The 22,036-nt window shown below is 44.9% G+C and overlaps 1 protein-coding gene across 5 annotated transcripts in view; it reads left to right on the top strand.

Annotated features, from left to right (window-relative positions):
• Positions 1-22,036, top strand: part of EXOC6B (exocyst complex component 6B) — a 404,537-nt gene that overhangs the window by 298,375 nt on the left and 84,126 nt on the right. For all 5 annotated transcript variants that reach the window (XM_059721415.1, XM_019495636.2, XM_019495635.2 and 2 more), the window contains one exon: positions 5,958-6,031. In XM_059721415.1, coding sequence (XP_059577398.1) covers positions 5,958-6,031 — 74 coding nt within the window. The remainder of the gene's footprint in view (positions 1-5,957; positions 6,032-22,036) is intronic.

The raw sequence follows: 22,036 nt of genomic DNA, 5'->3' as shown, positions 1-22,036 counted from the left end.
GTCCCAGTGCCCGATGGCTTTCCTGGTTCCTGACCCGGGTTTGGTTCTGATCTCAGACTTTGATCTTGAACTTGGTAACTTGACATCTGATTCCTGGACCCAGCCCTTGCCCTGCGTCTTGGAGCCTGCCCCTGGATTTCTTTCCAGAGCTGGTAATTTGCCTCCTGACCTCTGACCCAACTCCTGTCCCCTGCATTCCCTCAGCCATTTGGACGGACCACCTAGGTCCCTAACAGTTACTGGATATGCTCCCATCTAAAATGTGTGCATTGTGTCCGCTAGCAGCTCTAAGATGCAAAGGTGAAGAGGGACTCTTGCATTTGTCACCCGAATGTCTGCCTTGGACCTGTTGGCCTCAGATCACCAGAGCCCTCAGTGAGCAGCATGCATTATGTTTGTGGGGTCTGAAACTCCTATCCAATACTCAGCAGAGCTACTGTCTGGGCTGCAAGACCTCATTTCTACTACTCCTTTGCTTCCAGGTGTGCCGATTTTAACCTTTTTCCTGCTTCCTTATTATTAATGCCTACCCAGCTACTCCTCCCCTCCTAGCGTTGTCCCAGCCAGATGAACTTGCTTCTCTCCTGTTCACAATTTCTTTAATTTTTATCATATTTCCTCCAACTCTTCATGGCTGATTCTTTCTCCTGCTACCCCTTGCTTCCGTCTCACCCAGTGACTCGTAGTATGGAGCTGGCTGAGGAGGGAGGGATGCTCCTCCTTCCATTATTATTTGAATCCTGACTTCCAGGCTTCTCAGATTAAGCTATCTTTCTCTCCTCCAAAACAGGAAAACTGCCCTTCCTTGTTCCTGTTGGGACCTAGAGGCCTTTGGGGCCTGGGTTTGGGTTTTTTTGTTTTTAACTCCGGTGCTTGGCATAGTCCCCATACCTGGCAAAAAGACCCGTAGCAGCATTGGACGTAACATTCCCAAAGCAGGGGAGGGAGATCTTGGATGGCTCAAATTGGAAACCCTACTTTAGCGCGCTTGAAACAATGCAAAACGTGTAGCTGTGAAGTGCAAATATATATCTGCCTTGCAAAACCAGCAGGAAAGTTTGCCAGCCTCCATACAAAATCTCCTCCCTCACGTATAATAAAGAAAAAATGTCTAAATTGAACAGTCTGGGGAAATGGGAATACTAGGAGTTTGCAAGTGGTTGGGTGTGACTATATATAAAATTTAATTGACTGCCTGTGTGTGTGTGTGTGTGTGTGTGTGTGTGTGAGACAATACCTACCCCCACACACCCTATACTTTCATAACATATGCATGTCTATGCATATATGTGTACACACATTTATTATGCAGGTGTATAGGTATAGACACTTAAATTCTGTGGGACTCGAGATTGACAGATGGGGTGGGATGAGGAGAGAGTGTATGTAAAATGTGTGTGTGTGTGTATATGTACATGAGTTTGCATGAGTATTCATTGAAAGTTTTATTGGCTAGCTACTTCTATTCAGTGGATATAATCCATGAGTGTTGGATATAATCCATGAGAGTATTGGATTTTTATCGTCAGTGTATACCAATATATTCCTTATCAACTTGCCCACACCGTTACATAGTCTTCGTGTGGCACGTACATTAGAAAAGCCTTCCCATTAAAATAGATAGTTTTAGGAAAAAAGTAGCCATCTGTGTTTACTCTTAACTACTCAATCTAGACGAGAGTCTGCCTAGACTTGCTGTGTACCGGGTCTGGAAAAAAAAAATCCTTCATTCTGTGTAATTAATTTACAGTGGATGCTTTTTTTCCTTGTTTGTTTGAACTCTTTATTCTTTGTTCATTGTAAAGGGCTTAACGGTTCCTGTCCCTCGATTCTTTCATCGGTGAAATGTTTTGGAAGAGAGGTTAGAGTCCCTCTGTAACTTGCCCTGGGTGGCCCTAGCCTGTAGGCCTTGCAAAGACATTACTTTTTTGGCCTGAACACAAGTCTCTCAAACCTTTAGCCTGGCTGAATGCTTTGTACAAACAGCCGCATACTGATCTGCTCTATTCTCTGGTGATTTTCTGCTCAAGGGGCCGTACTGTAGGTGGCTTGCTCTATCTCGCCGCTTGCCTTGGTAGTGGAGAAAGTACAATAAACGAATCCGACAGTGCCGAGGCCACCGCCGCGCCTGGTTGTTCCGAGAAAATTATACTGAAATCTGATTGAGGAGATTAAAACCAAGAAGAACTGGCTGTGTCTTTTCCCCCAAAGCTGTTCTTCTTTTCTTCTCTTCTCTTCTTTTTCTTTTCTTTTTAAGGACTTTGTGCGTTTCCTCTTCTCCAATAAGTCTGCAGCATTAGTATGTAAAATGTGACCTATGATTACCAAAGGCACTGCCGCCCCATGCGGTAACTGTGGTGAAACACCCCACTCATTCTTGCTCCGGTCCCTGGAAGTCAGTTTACCCGGTGGTACCCGTTCTTCCATTGCATAAGCAATATTATTGATTTCATGTGCGTGGCCATACAAATAGTCACAGCCATGATGATCTCCTAGGCCATTACACTTCTGGGATATCAGGCTGCATTATTAGTGCAAGGTGTGCCCGTTAGCATTGCTTTATGACAGCAACCATTTAAACCAGTCTACACTACAGGGAATGTTTCCTACAGTAGTGCTATTACATGGTTTTCTCCTGCCTGTTCGGATAGCATAATAGAAATCATACCCGTGCATGATTTCTTGGATTTCCACAAATCCTAGAGATCATACCCATGTGACAGCTGTTTCACCGAACTCTTTTATATCCCTTTAAAGACAGAGTTGTAACAAGCTTCTTAAATGAATCCAGCTAGAGCCGAGAGTGCTTACCTGAATTATCACAGGGCATAGTCTTGAAGCGTCCCTGAATAAATCGGAGCGATGACCCTTTCGCATCTGATGAAGATCATTCTCTGATAGTAAAGCACGAGTAGTTGATATCAATGGATTTGTGCCAGTTACGAATTTTCTAATTGAATGTACAGATCTTGCTTAGTTTCTAGCAACTGTTGAAGTTCAAAATCTGATTTCTTTCAAAGGAGGAGGCAAGGTAGATTTGTACTACCTTTTTGCAGGCAAAGTACAGCAGAGATGTAGAATATGAGCTTTCATGATGCGGAGCTCACATTTTTTGAATGCTGGTTCAGCTATAGTTACATCACAATTTTCCTCTTGTCCAGAATGGGGATTAACATACCCCCGTCTCACTCAGGACCCTTTCCTTTTCGTATTCGTTGTAGGTGACACAGAGGATTTTTAGATAATTCTCTCTTGATGATATTTCTTCATGCATGCATGGGAAACCAGAAGGCTGTTTCCTGTACCTTAGATCTTTGTGGTAGCTGGCTTTTTGATCCGTGTTTTTAGGCTTGTTTGGGTTTTGGGTTCATACGATGTGCCCAGGTGCTGCCGTGCTGATCATAGGACTGATTTGCAAGGGTGAAATTTGCCTATTGTAAAAAGGCCTATGCATGGCTTCTCCCCACCTCCGGATGTTTTCTGCCATTTGCACGTGGATGAATTTCACTCTGTTAAAGACATTAATGTTTTTAAAGTGCGTTAGAATATTGTTTTAAAATAATTATTAACATAGAATCAATTTAAATAATTTATTAGGATACATTTAGGTTTTTTCGGGGCAGTTTGTAGCCCCTGCATGGCAGCACTGCTCAGAAAAAGTGAACAGAAACCCTGCAGCCTATTTTCAGTTGAAATTGCAAGTTGTATACAGGTAATCAAGAGCCTTCTTCAAGCTGGGATGCTAAATTAAAAGCTTTCAGATTCATATTTAGGCACTACCAAAGACAAACCTTTTGTTCCTGGTCAGCTTAAATGATGTCATTTAAATTTAGATTAAAAAAATAAAAACAATTTTGTGTTAAATTATCTGGGTTTCTATCAGTAGCACAAGTAAGGAAAGTTGATTTGGTTTACATGTCTGTTAACCTGAGTGTCTGAGTGAATTTGATAACAAGGGAACTTGGTTTAATTTTCCAAAGGAAAATATTTTATTCCATTACCATACCATGGTGACAGTTGCTTAAGGAAGGATTGACAGAGATGATAATGCCAGAACTCTTTTTGTTTGTTTGTTTGTTTGTTTTGGTGTTTTTAAAACATTGAAAAGTAATATGATACACCTGACCACTAGCCGTCATCCTTTTTTTTAAATTTTTTAAGATATACTCTCCATTTTTTTTTAGGATATGCTCCCTCCAAAATTTTACCGTAAAGATCAGGGAACCAATAGCAACTTCTGTGTTCATGCCAGAAACCACAGAATTTGACCAAAAGGCAGTATCCCGAGTGTCTCATTTATACACATGTTGCCCCTACCAGCCTGCGGGACTTCTCCACATGATTAAGGCAAATGATGGAGGGAGACTTTCAAGGGAAAGGGCCTGCAGAGGGAGGTTGGAAGCAGTAAGGGCTTTGTAGTAAACCCTGCACGAACCCTCGGGGCTTTCTCCAGTAACGAACACAGGACCGGGGAGGGCTTTTGGGACCACCATGTCCAATGCTCTGCATTTACAGGCAGTCCTTAACCATAGGAGTTCTCAAAATTGCCACTTTGACCCCTCACCCACAGCTACAAGGAACCGAATCCGAAGATGCGGTTGGGAATTAAAAGCTTGTTCTGCTTCCTCAGCATCTTCCTTCTTAGGGGCATGAGTGTGGTGCTGAGGGCATTGGCCCAAGTGCCAACGCATGATAAATAACTGGCCTGAAGAGGCTCATAGATACTGGGCTTTGGGATGATTTTGCTTAAAACATGATGCTCGGAGTATTTTCTTCATCCGTCCCCTCTTTCTCAACTATGACACCAAATGAACATCAGCTTTTAGAAATGAGCTGTCCGTGAGTCGGACATACCATAAGCCAATGGACGCAACGAAAGGCCGCTCTAGCTGTGATGGCCTCTTGATGTGTGGTCTTTCCGAGTGACTTTTCAAGGACCGCGTCCTCCTGGCTACGATGGGGTTGAGTTGAGATTGGCACTCTGGCCATTACCGCCGTGCCCAAATGAAGCCCTGATTTGATATCAATGTTGAACACTTGGCTTGATGAAGTTGGGGGAGTTCAAACGGTTGCAAGCATGCCTTCCACACGCACGCTCAGCAGAGCGAAATATGGCTATTAGCTTCTTCATGGCAGTTTTCAACGGAGCTGTTAAACGGCTGCAGCCAAGGTTCCCTAGAGTGAGATCATAATGCACAGTCCCTGTTGCTGGTTTTCGGCTCGAGTTTAAACAATACGTTGGAAGAAAAATAAACAACGTGCGTATGAAATTGGGGCCAGATTACACCAGAAAGAGGCAAACGCAGCCTTGGAAATGTTCTCTTTGCTTTATGAGTCAATGTTATTCAGATGTCAAACGTCCTCATCCAAAATAAATAAATAAGCCACATAATCGGAGCGATTCTTCCCATTTTGGGGGCTCGTATACTGGCAGTAGTGCACCATACCAGATAACGCAGATAATCTGCCGCAGAATAATTAGTGATGCGGCTGGGCATATTTTTTTGATGAATGCTTATGGAACCTGGTGACAGGCGTGAAATTAGAAAATTCCTTCAGCGCCCTAAAATATAAATAGCTTTCGGAACTGAAAAGAGTTTCACAGCTGAAGATTTTGTGTTGAGAGGAAAAACTTTTCAACCCCCACCCCCCTTTCTTCTTTGCAAGTTGTTTGTCCATTCACAAAACAAATACTCTGAAGCCCAGTGCGGCTCATGGGAATAAATTTCAGGTCGAATTAGTACAGTTTCCTTGCTGTCAGGACGGTGGAATTAATGGTGTTTTGATGACACGAATTTTGAAGGGCGAACAAAGAAGCTGAAGGGAGGGAGACATGACTCCTTAGAAGCGCGGTCCTCCTCTCCCCCAGTCTCTCTTGTCTTCCTTGTCATCCGTCTGCCAATCTCCCTGTCCATGGTTAGTTAAAGGCGCTTTTTATCCTCTTTTCTTTCCCACAGAGTTTGCCAGATCCGGGCCAGTGCCTGGGTTCCAAGGGGACACGCTGCAGTTGGCCTTCATCGACTTGAGACAAGTAAGTCTTTGTGTTTTTGTTTTTTGTTTTTCTTTTAAGATGTGTGACTGAAGACCATCAGGTCTTAAGGAAAAGGGAGGGGAGGGGAAATGGCATTTGGGGATTCACGCCAGAGACCTATATTCTCCCTTCCCCCCCGCTCAAGGCCACCTCCTTGCTTTAGCTATCTGGGGTCCTTGGGATGGCGGAGGTGAAAAGGGCCGATGGCGTGCGAGGGAGGTAGAAAGACGCGAGTGACCCTAGGCGATGGCCAATTGTGCTGCCGTTGGCTTCTGCAGACATGGCAAAAAAGATAGCTCTGAGACTCTCCAAGCTGACACTAAGCAGGTGTTGCTAACAGAGAAGGCAGTGATGCAGAGACCGCCTGCGTGGAACACTTTTGTTCGCAGATAATGCCCGGAGAAGCATTTCAGGAGGGCGAAGGAATTTGCATTCTGGGTTGTGCAGGGAGGGTCTATGTGTCTGTCTTTTTTTTTCCCTTTTCTCTTTATTCCCTGCCCCCCTCCCCGACTCCCTCTTTCACAGACGGTCCCCAGCCATGAATGACTAAGTGGCTGTTTATGACGATGATTACAAAAGGCTCCGCCCACTGATGCCTACCTCCCGAGGGACCCCGTTATAGCCATGTTGACCATAGCAGGTACCGAGGCACTGCTAGGGCTTGGCAAGCCGACTTAGGGGAAAGGCCCATTCTAGCAAGCCATTTGTTCTGGATAGAAATGGGCGTTATTGATATACCAGGCAGGGGGAAAAAAGTAAGCCGGGCCTGTCATCTCTTGGCACCGAAGATGGATGGGGTTGGATAGAAAGTCTGAATGAAGTAAGACTCGATGACTGATGCTTCTCTCCTATTAAAACAATCTTTTTTTGTCTGTTTAGACCCCTCTTCTTTGTGTGTCCTGCCATAATGATGCAGTGCCTCTTGTTGTCAGGGTTGACGTAGCTTGCATTCTGAAAACGTTCGAACGCACGGGTTATTTCTTACATCTGCATAGTCCCTTCGATCTATGATCTCCTCGCCACCGTGCCTGAACAGCTTTTCCCTCCTAATGGATTTGAGACTCTTCTCCAAGTTGGATTGATGCTTGGTGCAGTTTGTCCTCCTGCGATTCTTGTGCGAAGCTGCATTAGGTTCCATAATAATAATGATAATAGTAATGGGACTTCATAAACTCGTTTACACTTCAAAATTCAGTTCTTTGTGGTTTCCGGGCTGTTCAATAAGGTACTTGGGCATGCCATGAAACGTACAGTCCATTTGCAAAATGGTCATAGATGCTACACAGAATACAAATACATTGCCATTCCTGTATCTGATACTTTTACCTAGATACGGCATTTTGGCAGTGTGGAGCTGTCTTTAAAGTGCACATGACCCTGATGTATTAGGAAATCTAGAGGATTTGGTCCTTCTCCAGATGTGTAAGGATGAATAAGGGGATTTTGCAGAGGGAGGTTGTAGCTTTCCAAAGAATGAAATGCCTTCAAAATTGTTTCCCAGAGGTTTAGTGTTAGCTGCAAGCCAGTGCATGTGAAAGGTTAATATGATTCCTAAGGATAAAATGCAGGCCACTGGATCCAATCTGAAGGAGGCAGCTAAAGGATGGTCTTCTCAGTGTTTCTGCTCCTTCGTGACTAAGAAAACTGATCCAGAGGAGAGTAGTTAGGTTTGTTGTCCGAGTTCCTGTTCCAAGGTGTATTCCCAATCTCTTTTTTCATGGATGGTGATACTGGGATGACGTAGTTGGGGCTGGACCTCCCAAGGTCCTTTCCAATCCTCATTTTCTTTGATTCTAGAGTGATTTCTTTTTAAATATGGATCTTCAGGTTTTTTTTTTTCATGATTTTGTCCAAATGGACCTGAGCCAGGGACAGGGTAAATTCTTGATTCACTTACACAGCCGAATGAAGTCTACGGGTTCAGGACAGGCAGCATCCCATTATCTTATGAGCTTCATGAGTTACTGATACAAGGAGGGTATTGCTCAAGTAGTAGATAATCCTTGTGTGTCATTCTGAGACCTCTGGACTGGCCTATAATTGATTTTTATTTTATTTTATACTGGGCCATGCTTGACTCTTTAATACATAGGACAAGTTCCCTGCGTCTCTTCTCTCCTCTCTGCAACCTCACTGCGATTCTGCTCATTTCATGAATTGTCTGTAGCTAACTCCCTGCAGCTAGGACTTCTCCAACCCAGGGTTCGCCAGCCCAGAGCTTTTTGCAGGGCCATCGGGCATACCGATAGAGCGGAAAACAGATGGAAGGAAGGATGCATGAGGGTTACAGCAAATACAGACCATGTTTTTTTAAGCTGTGCTCGTCTGGCAATGGATTTTTTCTCTTCGTTGGCTGTTTTTTCTCAAGTCACTTACCATTAACACAATATTGATTTTAAACAGCGCTGAATGGAAGGAAGATACCAGTTAAAAGTGTGTGTGTGTGTGTGTGTGTGTATTCGACCTACTCTGCTGTTTTCAGGAACTGCAGTGTTGTTTTTAAAGGGATGCCGCCAACTTAATATCTAGAAGTCTTTTAACCTTTCATTAAAAAAAAAAAAAAAAAAGTGTAGTTTCAGGTCTTGTACCTACCTCCGAGTTGTCCTGCCAACTTCTGTGGTTTTACAGTGACATTACCTGTTTTTCAAATGCCGTTCCTGTCTTCTGTGGGGAAGTGAAAGAACCGCATGGAGAAGGGAAAGTCACTAATTCACTGTGAAGGGGAAAACATGACTCTACGAAATGCTATCCAAAGTAAAGTGGCAGAATTGAGAATCACCGTGTTTTCATCCAAGTCTTTCAAAAATGGTAGTTCTTGGCCGTTGCAAAACAATAGTAGGTAGGAAGAGTGTTTTAGAGCAATGCGAGATTGAAGTCCCATGAAACGAATGGCTGATAAATGCATTTCCTGGTGCAACATCTGAACTTGAGCGCAGATGAATAAATGCACGTCTCGGATATGAATCCTTGTAAGAAAAGCATGAAACTTCACAGTCTGAATGCACCAACGTCCCTGTTAATTCTAATGCAATAAACTCTTAATAAACGAGTACGTTCTTCCTTTATAAAGGAGAGGGCCCTGATGCTCCTCTTTATTGGAGGGAATTGGGAGCAGCTTCACCCCTGTGTGGCACAGTAGAGTTGATCTGAGCTGCTGCTCTGCTGCCAGAGGTTGATTTCAAGGCTCCGGCTTAATAACGAGAATCAGAACCAGTCCCTGAAACTTCAGCCCCGTGACTGATCTTTCCTCCTATGCAAGGTCGGTTTTAAATCTATCAACACCTCTAATCTAGAGATAAGGTAAACAGTTGCATCTCATCCTGCTGCAAAATGTTCTTTATATAACAGCTGCCCCCTGCAGAGATACTCAAGTTTTTGTGTCTTTAAAGAGGAAGGTATAGGAAGATTTTTCCCTTCTCCTTTAAAAGCAGACTTAATCCCCATTTTATGTAAAACCTTGTACTGAAATTTGGTTCCCTAAATGTGGTTGGTTCCGAAAATATATTGGATAAAGTTGACCAAGTGATTTCGGCTCCCAAGTCTCCTCGTCGAAAGTGGTGTGGACTTTTAGTAGTCTGAAAAGCGTCGATGACTTCCTGGAAGATTTGGTGTCGGCCCCAAGCGAGCATACGCCTGAAGTTCGCTACTGTGCTCTCCCCATCTCTTAGCCAGCTGGAAGTGTTTTAGCTTTTCATTTTAATGGGTTTATTGTAGGAAGGCTGGTTGGAGAAGAGGGTTTTACATTTTCCTCTGAAGCTGCTGCCGTCTGGGGCTATCCTGATCTTTCCTCGAAGCCAGCTCAGCAGTCTTGGCTAGTTTCCAAGAAGACTGTCTCCTGCACTTGCCAATTTTTTTTTTCCTCTGGGCTCCAAAGGGTAACCATCTTACCCAGATGACAGAGGGGTCCTCACTGCAGGGTCTTACATTTGTCGAGTAGGTTTTGAAATCTCTGTCAACTATCCAGTGGAGGTGCAGACTCGCAGGAAGACTCCATCTTTTGCTCACTCTGAAGGTTTTTAGGGTGTTGGGAGAGGTGCCCCCGTCACTTGTTGTAGCCTTTGCAACAGTAGTTCCTTGGCAGAGCTCGCGAACGTGAAAGGCACCTCTTCAAATCCCTTTGGTGGACCGAGTGCTAGCCAACTTCTGACTTTGAGGGTATAACTGCCATTTTGCTTACCACTCATCACATGGCAAACATTTTAATATGTTCTTTTTACTGCGTTTCAAAGCCAATTGTGGTTATTGTGGGTTTGTGTTGGATGACAGCCAGCGACCAATCAGGTCTCGCTCTGATGTATTTAATATTTTTCTCATTATCTCTGATACAAATACTTAACAATAAAAGAATGCATCCCTCAAGTATACCGTTCCCTCCCTGCCCCCCCGTCTTCCCATGTTACCTGTAGAGATGCAAGTGAGCTGCTTTTTTTGTGCAAGAAGTATGTAATGAGTTTAAAATGGGATACAGGCAGTCTTCGGACTTATGACACAATTGGTTCCTGAAAACTGCATCTTAAATCGAAACGTCGTAACTCGGAACCGATTATTTTTTTTTTTTCCCCCATAGGAACAATGTTATAAACAGGGATTGGTTCCTGAACCAAGGCCCAATACCCGATTTTCACCAAAAGTAACCCAGAATTTTGTACTCAATCAATTATAGATGAGTAATATAGCTACGTGAATGGATTTATATTGTAAATAGCAATCACGTTGATTTGGAAGGACTTCTTTGAGGTGACTTTGCTGGACTTTTTGAAGGGCTCTTGGCTGGAGTCTTCTCGGGAGTCTTGGCTGCAGGTTTGTCTGCTTTCTTAAAGTGTCCGAGAAAGTTTGAACGGCTGTTCTCCAGGGAGACGGGCGATGCAGCCTCCTTGTTCGCTGGCCTGGCGTGGCATCGGATTAAGCGTCGTAAAGTTGAAGCTAATGTCAGAAAGTCGAAACAGGGTGGCAGATTATAAATGTCTCAAGTGCCGTTCGTTGTAACTCGAAACGTTTTAAGTCAAGGACTGCCTGTACATCTAAATAACCCGTTGGCCACTTACAAGGGAAGACAGAGGTCATTATAATGTTACTTGATGAAAAGCAATAGTTTTGAAACGTATAGATTTCCAATTTAGACTTTTTTTTATATATTTAATAGATTTTCATAGATTTCATAGACATTTGGGCTGGAAGGGGCCTTGGAAGATCTTCGAGTCCAGCCCCTGCCCCATGAGCAGGAAGTCAGCTGGGGTCATAGGATCCCAGCAAGATAAGCATCCAAATGTCTCTTGAAAGCGTTCGAAGTAGGCGCTTGAACCGCCTCCAGCGGCAGGCTATTCCAGACCTTGGGGGCTCGGACAGTAAAGAAGTTTTTCTTTATGTCCAGCCTGAAACGGTCATGGAGAAGCTTTATATTAAAATCTGATCAAATTAAAAATTTGCAGGTTTAGCTGCTCCTTTTCCAAAAGGCTCTCGTCACCTTCCCTGCTCTCTGCTTTGGGTCCTGCTGGTCAATTTTGTGCTGGAAGCAAATGCACCCCCAGCTGCCCTTGAAAGATGGGAGCATAATGCCGTGGCCATGCAAAAGTGTCCTCGGACAGTAAGCCCTGATTCTTCCATTTGTTGTAGGTAAATTTGGTTTACCACGCGGCAACGTGTTTATGTGCCCGTCGTCCAGGGGCCCCCGCTCTCCAAATAAACGTGGTGATTGTATAAAAACACTTGTTACATGCAAAAACCAGCTTAAGTCTTTCTTTGCTAAAATACATATAGAGTCAAAGAGAAGCAGGGCTGGAAGGGACCTCCAGAGGTTATCTAGCCCACTCCCCGCTGGGTGAGGCAGGGTCACCCCTGTCCAAACCATCCCATACCAATCCATTGTGCTAACCTCCTTGCAACACTGCGCAGTCAACCCTCACAACCACAAGACGTGACACCCTTGCCTGGTAAAGCAGGGGGACCACGGCAGACAATGTCTTGCTTATGTATGCAAAGTTGCTAAAATATGTTGGGTAGATCCCAGGAAGAGGGCCATGCCCCCCACCAGAGAGGAAGGCAAAGCCCTCCACGGTCTGTACCAATCTGACCACGGGGTAAAATTCCTTCCTGACCCCAGATACAGCGATCAGTCTGACCTTGAGCTGAGGGATGTGACCCTCTAGCCAGGAAACTCTGGGTGTAAGTCCCAGCAGGAGCGTTGGTGCAGTCTAGTCGAATTCCCCAGCCTGGGCTGCAGCCAACACCCAGTGCTTTTGAGGGAAGTTTTAAAAGAAAACTCGGACACATGTATCTGCAGGAAGGGAAAAAATTCCTTCCTGGTCCTATGAGGGAGCCAGCAAAGCATAGTAGCATGAGAAATATCCACGATCAAATATAGGGAGGCAGTGGAATAAATGCCTGGGGAAGTTGTGGACTCCATCACTGGAGGTGTTCAAAAACAGAGGTTGGGCAAGCATGGGTCAGGGATGATCCAGGTGTAGTTGTACCTGTATTCGATCATGGATATTTCGACAGAGGATTTCCGGTCTTAATTCTGCAGTTCCCTGACTGGCTGGGTTTAAGATAGTCATTATGTTACCTCAGACATGGCTTTCTGGAGTTCAGTTATGCTCAAATAATACCTCTGGACCCCTAATTATTTTTGCTACTCTTCCCTGGATCCCCTCCACTTGGTCAACATCTGTTTAAAGTAGTAGGATGTTCATGGTTGATGATCGTTTGTCTTGTTAGCAACCAAGGGCCACTTCAGAATGGCACATGCTGCACTACATACTTCTTGCAAACATAGATTAAGACCTAGTTCCTACCCTGAAGATCAGTTTATAATCTAAAGAGGCAGCACAGGCAAAAAGGGTAAAAGAAATGGATGCAACATGCAGCTGACAGGATATTTCCTAATAAATAGCATCTGGTGGTATAGCACTCAGTCTGGTGGTGATGGTGCTTTCCAAAGGATTTACAAGGGGCAATTGCATCGGGTTTGTATAGTAACGATTTAGTTGCCTTTGTCCTCTGACCTAATGCCTCTGGTTTATGAAGTCCAAAATTGCACAGATTTCTCTTACTGCTAAATCACTGAAGCAGGACGTTTGCTGCCTTGATTCCCCTGCTTTATCTGTGGCAGACTAGGGTGTTATGTCTATGTTGTGTCAGGGTTGACGGTCATCTTGGGTAGAGTTTGTATTATGGATTGCATAGGATGGCTTGGATAGCATTGGCTATGATACTACGTTAGGGTTGATCCTTCCTCAGGCAGGGAGTTGGACTAGATGACCTGTGGAGGTCCCTTCCAGGCAACTTCTCCATGATACTCAATGATATTAGAGAAGCACATATCTGAATTGTTCTCTATCATCAGCCCAGGGGCTCTTGAAGCATTAGGGCCTTCCTGGATTCCTCAACATTTACTTTCCCCTCAAAAATGATCTGAAATCAGACAATCCAATGCTAATTTCATAAAGCATGCCTACAGGTCAGTATTTTCAAACATAGGCACTGACTTCAGACTTCCAGATCTGTATTTTGGATCAGGTGCCTGTATTTTGAAGATATATCCTCTAATCCTTTGTTTGAAAGTAGGACAATTTATGCAGAGTCATGGATTCCTTAAAAACCCATCTAAATTAATCTCCATTGTATTTAGGACTACTGCATTAATCACCTGGCCCTATGGGAGACTTCTGAATAGTTAAATGTGGGGTTTAGGTCACTGGTTCTCAACCTGTTTTAGATTCAGGACACTCCTTGTTTGACTTAAGGTATCCACCCCTTGTTCAGCTCAAGACACACCTCTGAAAACGCCAGCTCTTACTTTGCACTCATTATTTGATCAGAGGAAGAAATAATAGAGCAATTTTTCTGTTGCAGGGCTGAAAGTTTTTAACACTACAAATTCCTATTTGAAATAGCTTAGTTTATCTCATGAACCACGTTTGCAAACCCAACAGTGCTAACATTACATGGTGCTTTGCAGCATCCTTAAAAAGATCTCCGGGGACCCCCGAGTGCTGTGGTATCCTGGCTGAGGATCACGGGTTTCGGTAATGCCTCCAAGGGAGGGTCTCTTTAAACTTCTGTGCCTCTGAGGCAGATTGGCAGCATACCCACTTCACCTATCAGTGAATTAAATTACCAAGGGTCTGGTGTCATGGGAGATTCAGCATATTGCTGGCAAAACCAGGTGTGAAACCTAGCAGGTCCTAACCCCTGATTTCCTGTGGTCCAACCATGAGACGGTTCTGCTTGCTCCACTGACCTGGGATATGCCAGGACTATTTCTACGCTACCCTTCGTGCTTGTAGATGCCCTCTGCAGCCCTGTTGGCCGAGACACTCAACAGCCCTTGAAATCCCCTTACACCTGTAGTGCCATGAGAAGTGGAGGGAGAGAAAAAGGGAAGAAACAATGATCTTTTTATCAATGATAGGTATATGCTTAATTTCCTCATCTTATTGTCACCTAGTCCTTCTGCCTTCCCCCCCCCCACCCTTTTGTCCCTGTTTTCCCTTTTTCATCCTGCTATATTGGCTGGGATGATGCAGTTGGGGCTGGTCCTGCTTGGAGCAGGGGGTTGGACTAGATGTGACCTCCTGAGCTCCCTTCCAGCCCTCATTTTTCTATGATTTCAGTGGTAAAAAACCAAGACCATGCACTGTTCTCTGCAGGAGCCAGGACTCTGAATAAGCACTGCACCTCTCAATAGACATGGATGGAACAAAACCCCCCAGCCTCTCTTGGGATTTAAGCTCCTGAACTGTGGATCTAGCCTTGTGATTAAGTTACAGCAGCCTCAGGGACTGCTCAAATTTCCAGTTTCTTCTCGGTGTACCCTCCTCAAAGCACGTTCCAGCCTATACGGTCTCGTGATCCAGAGAGATGGCTCTCTGCTCCCTTGGGTGCACCTCTGTGCTAACACCTGCATGGACATGTTAATTCTCCAAGAAGGGTCTGGGGCACTAAAAAGTAGCTATCTTGCAAGGGGCACCTTTCTTTGAAAAGCATGAATTACCTAATGCTAGATGTCTGATTCCCAAAGGAAGGACGGTTCAGGGTTTCTGCTGGAAATCACCGACAGTCGGCAGCTCCCCTTACTCGTGCCAGAGTAAAATCACAAAACTCTTACTCCATTCAGCTGCTCAGACTCCCTCAAGAGCCATTGCCCCTTCTCCAGGAAGGATGTCTTGGCATGCTGAGGAATTGGGGAGCTTGGATGCTCCTCAAAGCCTTCAAATGAAAAATCAGGAGTGCAGGCATGTTCTGTTAGCACTTCTATCGCTTTGGGGAAAATCTGCCTAGATTTCTTTCATTAGGGTGTAGCTATGGATAGTGTTGGTGTGTCGACTTGCTTTGGGAGGGAGGGCAGTGTCTCAGTGAGAAGTGTTGTCATTAGAAGGAGAAAATAAAAAATTAAAAACAAATTAAATGGGGGGGGGGGGATTTTTCTACCTTCTCTATCCATTAACCTACTTAAACTATTGCACAACCACATTGGGCCAGGTTTTTGTGGGCTACTGACAAGTCTAACTCCAACTGAGATCAAGGTGTTTAAAATGGTTTTCAAAATCTGGCCTCTTGTCCAGTCCTAGTCCTTCCTGTGTTGTTCTCTCTCGTGGTCTGATTCTTAGGAAGGTCTAATGGGAATCGATGGGATTGCTGCAGCCTGTATGTGTTGAAATGTGTCTGCACCGGGTGTTGGAAAGATCAGTTAAGGACATAAGAAAAGTGAGAGGAAAGGATTTTTATGGGTAATATTGTTTTTTATTGGACCAGTTACGCAATTGGTCTATGTCCCTTCCAACTCTGCAATACCTACTGCTGGGCCTTTCCTCCAAGAGTTGGTCCAACTCCCTTTTAAACTGCGTTAAGCCTCCACATCTTGTGGCAACGATTTCCACCAGGTAATTGCATGTGGTGTGAAAAAGAGCTTCCTTTGGTTAGTTTTAAGCCTGCTACCTAATGGTTTCATTTTACGACCCGCTAGCTCTAGTACTGTGGTGCTTGGCTGTAACCTCAATTTTTTTTCAGGCTGTCCACTCCTGGGTACAGTGGAAGCGCTTAGTAGCTTTTGGGGAGGATCATGATTTTTTTTTCTTTCCAGGATTGCCAGGTGGAGCTGTGAGAACGATGCAGGAGGAAAAGTGTAAGGGGAATGCCCTTTTCTCTTTTAGTTTGCTGTGTCTTAGTGCGAGTTGCTTTTCCTTGGATGATGGAACAAGCAATATATTCAGGCAGGAAAGACTCTGGTTCTACTGAAAACCTCAGTGAATGGAGCAGCTGCATCTGGACTGAGAAAGTTTCTTTTTAAACCTGATCCTGAATTTTGCCAAACCTCCTTTGGACGTGTGATGGCTGTTGCTTCCTTCCCAAAACCAAACCGTCACTGCAGGCATCTGCCGTGGTGAGTGGCCACGATCGTCAACAGCTGGATGCTCTTGGCAAGTTGGGGGGTAACAGCAAACCTTTCCTGGCTGTGACTGCAGATCCTCTGGAGTTGCGGGAGATCAGGAGGCAGTTGTCTGATGAGGGAAATGGACACTGGTTGAGTCGGAAGGCCCACTTTCACCTTTAACCTGTTGATTTGAGGCAGGATTGATGGTGGCTAGAGAGGGCCAGAGGTGGCTGCCCTTAACCTCAGGAGGATTCCTGCCTATGCAACTCAATACACGCACGTGAGCAATGCATGTTTGGAAGCTGTCACTCGTAACCTGTCTAGGAGAACAGTGCAGGCTGCATCCATAAAGAAACCTTTATTGAACTGTCGTCATTTGGTGTCTTAGCTTCACCTTGTAGGGTTGGTGTTAAAAGTACTTGTTTTACTACTTCATGAAACAAGGGAAGTGATGGTGAGAGACCCACCGTCAGGTCCAACAACGTCGGGGTGGAAAGCCGGGGCTGCGGTGCAGTGCTTTATCGTCAGAAGTAGTGTGGCAATGGTTTCACCAATATATGTATTTTTTCAAAGTGCCTTCTCCCCTTCAGAGTGTGAATGGGGTTGATCTGTAGTCATCCCAGCACGAGAGCACATTGCCTTTTGGAGAAAGGACTCCTGGTGTGGTTGTCCAGTTGAACAACCCGTATTTCAAGGTAGATAATCATTGGAGTTTGGTTATGAATTGCTAAAATGCTGAAATATGCAAACTGGTGGCAGGCCTGGTTCTTTGGTCAATGTGATTTGTCTTTTATTAGACCAGCTGAGTAGCAGGAAAAAGTTGGAACTTTTTTCCAACTATTCAGTTGGTCTAATGAAAGATAGCACGTCGACCCAAAGAACCGTGCCTGCCTGCGTCCTTAGATCAACACAGCGACAACCAAAAACCCAGCAAAACTAGCAGACAAAGCCTACCCCATATGGGAGAAGAGTAGAGTGTGGCGAAGTTTGGGCATGTCCTTTTTACACTCTCCATCCGCCTCAGGACGCAGGGCTGGATGGACATAGGCTCTGACCTAGTAAATGGCCTTTCAATCTATGAATCTTTCTTTTGTTAGGTCTTTTTTTGGTGTGTGTGGGGGAGGGGGGGGGTGTTGTAGCTCTGATAGTCTAGGAAAAACACAAGAGGCAGGGATTCTTGTGGTTGATGTCTTAAAGGTGGAGAGATGCATATGTGCTAAGAACATGCAAACTTTCTGTAGTCCTCTTCCATCAAAAGCTACCAGCCTAACCACCCAGCATTGTTCTTGGCTTGGAGTACCACATTTCTCAGAAATTGTAAATTGTTTTTGAGATCTCCAAAGGCAGTTCTTCAGAAAACCTTTCAGTTGTCCTGATCTTCCAGGAATCTTCCATTATGTTCCTTGGTAACTATTCAATTGCCATGATCTTCCAGGGCTTCTCCTCTGAACCAAAGCCGTATTTTAAAGATCTGTTTAGTGCCAGAGATGTAGCTGGCACTTTACAGGTGATCAAAAAAGACCCAGCCCCTGTCTGGAAGTCTTAGCCTAGCATGAACATAACAAAATATTGGGAAGCCAGTCCAGGACAGAGAAATTATGGAGAGCTTCTTGGAGAAGGCACAAACAGAATATTAAAGCATTGAAAAAGTGAGATTGTATTGATAGGGCAAGCAGACTTGGAGAACAGGATACAAGAGAAAAAGGCCATGTGAAATGTAGGCAAAAGTTGAGGAGTGGGAACTTGAACTTGATGCCTTAAAAGACAGCAAGCCAGTGAGAGGATCTGGCAAGTGCTGACAAGGTTGGAAAGCCAGCGGGGGATATTAAAGGAGAAAGGGACTGGCTGTACAAGGGTCTCCACAAATCTGGGGCTAAGATATCAGGGTTGTGTGTTAAGTGAGCTTGTTGCGTTGCTGGGGAGCTTGCAGGACAGAGACGCATCTGAAGTCTTTGAAGTATTAAAGCTCTGCAGTAACTGTCTAAATAAAATGTTCTTAATTTTTTAAGGCCAGAAGGCACTAGTGTGAGCCAGCCTGACCTTCGGGAAGCACAGGCCGTAGGGCTACACTCAGTAATTCCTGGTTGAAGTCTAGTCTAGTTTAAGCCACAGCATGTTTTTTAAAAAGGCATGCATTTCTTTTCTAATATCAATTTTGATTGATTAATTGACAGCAAGGTGGCACTATAAAACAGCAGATTTTACAGCAAAGTGTATTGAAATTCTCTCCCGGTGATGTCCTGCTCCCATATTTCCCTTTTTCCATGTCTCCCGTTCGGTAATTGCATAAATCATTTGCATTTCTTTTGCTCTTATTTGTATTTCACAAAATATTAGTGAATCCCGGGTTTTTCTTTATCAAGGAATAGATGCATCCCTAGACGAGTTAAACGTAATAGGCCAGACAAAATACTCCATCCGTTTCTCATAGTATCATTTTGTTATCTGAGCGGGGGGTAGCTCAGCTGGGAAATTGGGGTGTTGTTCCTAAGCCGCTTGTCTGATTTTTGGCTTTCCTCTGAGGTCTAAAGCTTTTTCAGCAAATGTATTCAGGACCGTATCTTCTTGCTACCATTACAAAAATACATTTTGGAGGTGGTGTCTCTCTGCTGCCAGCAGGAGTAATGGGAGAAAGAGCTGGATTTTATTCTGGCCAATGTGCCAACAGAATTATTGACTGTCTAACTGCAATCCAAAATGTAATGCATGTCCTTTGACTACTGTGTAAGACTACACTAAAAGAAGGCCGAGTAGGCTCCTAACACTGGGACTACATCATGCAGGCTACATAACACGCAGCTTAAGGCCTCTGGCAGATGTTATGCTCAAAATGCAGTTAAACTGCTAATCGTGTCTTAAATAGTAACCTGGATACATGTTCAGGGGATTAATGGGGCCACAAAAGGTGAAACCAGCCACAAAAACATTACCCGAAAATTGTGTACTCCTTTTGTGGTCGGTTCCACCGTGCTCTGGGGACGGCACTGGGCCAAACTGGGGCCTCGGTACGGTCCCGGAGCCAGCCGACTCTCAGCTGAGCATTGGTTATCCAGCTTTCAACTTGGTGGCGCAGGGGAAGCCCCAAATTGTGACCTCGGGGTTCCCCTGCATTAGCAAGTCAGGTGTAGTTGGGACCGGATCCCCGTTTCCAAAATCATGCATCCCGCCATGCACGTGCGGCGTGGCAGGAGGCGCAGTTCTTGGGATTGGAGTCAGATCCCATCTTAATGACAGAATTTGTATCTTGTTATGACCAGGGTTGTTCCCGAGAAGATCTTTGCTTTCTTAGCTAACGTGGGTTGATTTTTCTTTTGGAAAGAAGGAGAATAGCTTATCCTGCTTAACGTGTCATGATGCGCACGGTTAGGCGAGGCAAAATATGCACGTCGACAGTTTGTTTTGAAGTCCGTAAATCCTCGTTTCCTCTAATGGCAGCATCACCGTGCGCGGGGAGGAGCGAGCAGGGTCCAAGCTAGCACGCGCTTCCTCAGTAGTAGGGAGCTGGTGTGCGTGGGAGGGGGTGTTTGAGTCCAGACCTGAGTGGTAGACTTTTAAGTTTCCAGATCTATGGGTAAGAAGGTAACATGCACTTGTTAAAAACGGAGGCAGAGTTGCCATTAGCCTTGTCGTTGTGACATTCTCTTGACAAGGTCCCTTTTTTCAAAGTACAAACTACACTTGGACTCGCTTGTGCAGCACTGAAAATAAAATTAACCTGACGTTACTTTGAGAAGCGAACGGTGAGCAATTCCTACAAGGTCCTAGACCCTTTTGCTTTTCGATCGGGTAAAACGAAGCGCTATTCAGGTCGTGCGCTCGTCCGTATTAGTCTCTCGAGTAGTCCTCCCGGTCATTCATAGAAATCCTTCCTTTCTGTCAGTCCTTCCCTAAGGCAGATCCCCTCGGGGCTATGTTTTAGCATAACGGCTAGCTGCCGTCATGTCTTGGGGATCGATACTGTGCATGCTTTCAGTGTTTAAGTTACCACCGTGGTCTGTTGGTCTTGGCTGAGGGGCGCGAAGCCTGATGATGAAATGACACTCGATCTCCCGTTTGCCAGATAGTGTAAACAAGCACGTTCGTTGGCCAGCCGATCGGCACGCTAATTGCAGAGCGAGACTGTTGCTTGAATTGATCTATTAAAGACAGCTTCAGGGAGCTGCTGCATCATCCTTTTCTATCATTGCGAAGCAGCCTCTTGCAAAAATAATCTTTCCATTAACTGGAAAAGTCTTGCCACAGCTAACGAGGTCTGAGCCAGTCTCATCTGTTAGGGCACTGGGTGAAAGGGGCTCGTACCATTCTTTCGGAGCTCTCCAAGGCCAGAATTAAGTGGCAAACTTGGGTACTTTTTGATGCTTGGTGACTCAGCTCTACTGAAGACTACGTGACTGTCACTGCTGAGCACCAGGATCGCTAAAAACTGTGTTGTGCCAAAACCTAGATTTCTGCCTCCAAAACTGCAGCCCCCTTCCCTCCCTCTCTGCTATATCAACTGAAAGAGAAACGCTCCTGGTAATAGTGCTCCCCCACACCCCCACTCACACAACTGCATTATTTTCTGTCGAAAGCAAGGATATGCTTTGTTCTCAATCAGGTTGTACTATGCCTTAATAGCCCCTTTGCCCCGCATGTATAGGTCTAACTCCAGCCCCCCGGCTTGGTGAATGCCTGAAACGTTGCATTCCTTGGAAAGGTTGAAATCCTTGGAAAAGGATGCACAAGGAACAAGTTTTTTCAGCCTCCCACTGGATTGTAGGGTTAAATAAGAAGAGGCCTTGGTAGAAAAGTTGCTGAAGGGGAGGAGAGGTTACACTTACCTTCAAGTTGGTTGACAAACAAAGTAAAAAAAATAAAATAAATCATGACGCTTTGTCCATTGTTGTTGATTTTGAAGTTTTGAATCTTTGATGAAAACCTGTAAGAAAATTCCAAGCTGCTTAAATTCAAGTCGCTTGGATGGTACGCGAAGGTCTGTTCCCTGAGGCACAGAGATGGCAGGGGTATTCAGGTTTGCACTGTGGGGCTGGACCCCATCTTATAGCCCTTAGAAGCCAAGACCAGATTTCACACGGTATGCACATTTTCCTACACCCAAGGCCTCTGGTGCTGATGGCTTTTCAGGGAGAGGACCGTAGGCTTGGCAGACCTCCGGTGTGATTGCAGCGGGGCAGCTCCTAGGACTTGGGGGAGTGAAATCCTTAGAAAAGGGTTCCTAGCATGAAAATCTGTGCTCGCGTTGTGTGAAACGGTAGCTAATGGACTGGAGGCAGATATTCCTCAAGACGTGCTGGAAGCGAGCTTGTAGCCAAAGCTGTTCCAGCTTTTCCATTAAATGGAGTCAGCTCACCCCCAAGAGAAGAAACCACATTGCATATCAAGCTGGGCTCTGTCTGGCAGGCTACCAGACTCCCAGACACCAGAAATCATGTCCATCCAAGTGGGAGAGTAAATGTTTCTCAAAGCTAATCGTGATAAATGTGCCAGAATTTAATACCTTAATATAGTTGCTGACATCGCGTCTGATGTGGCAATCAGGAACGAGAGTGAAATGGATACGATTGCATTTTTTAAAGATTGAGAGACCTTGAAGAGATAAACCTGGTAGGTGTGTCACATCACCTGAAACAGAG

This window comes from Alligator mississippiensis, chromosome 2, assembly GCF_030867095.1.
Source record: "Alligator mississippiensis isolate rAllMis1 chromosome 2, rAllMis1, whole genome shotgun sequence".
NCBI classification, from domain to species: domain Eukaryota; kingdom Metazoa; phylum Chordata; order Crocodylia; family Alligatoridae; genus Alligator; species Alligator mississippiensis.
Note: the sequence above shows the minus strand (reverse complement) of the source record. Positions and strands in the feature narration are given on the sequence as shown.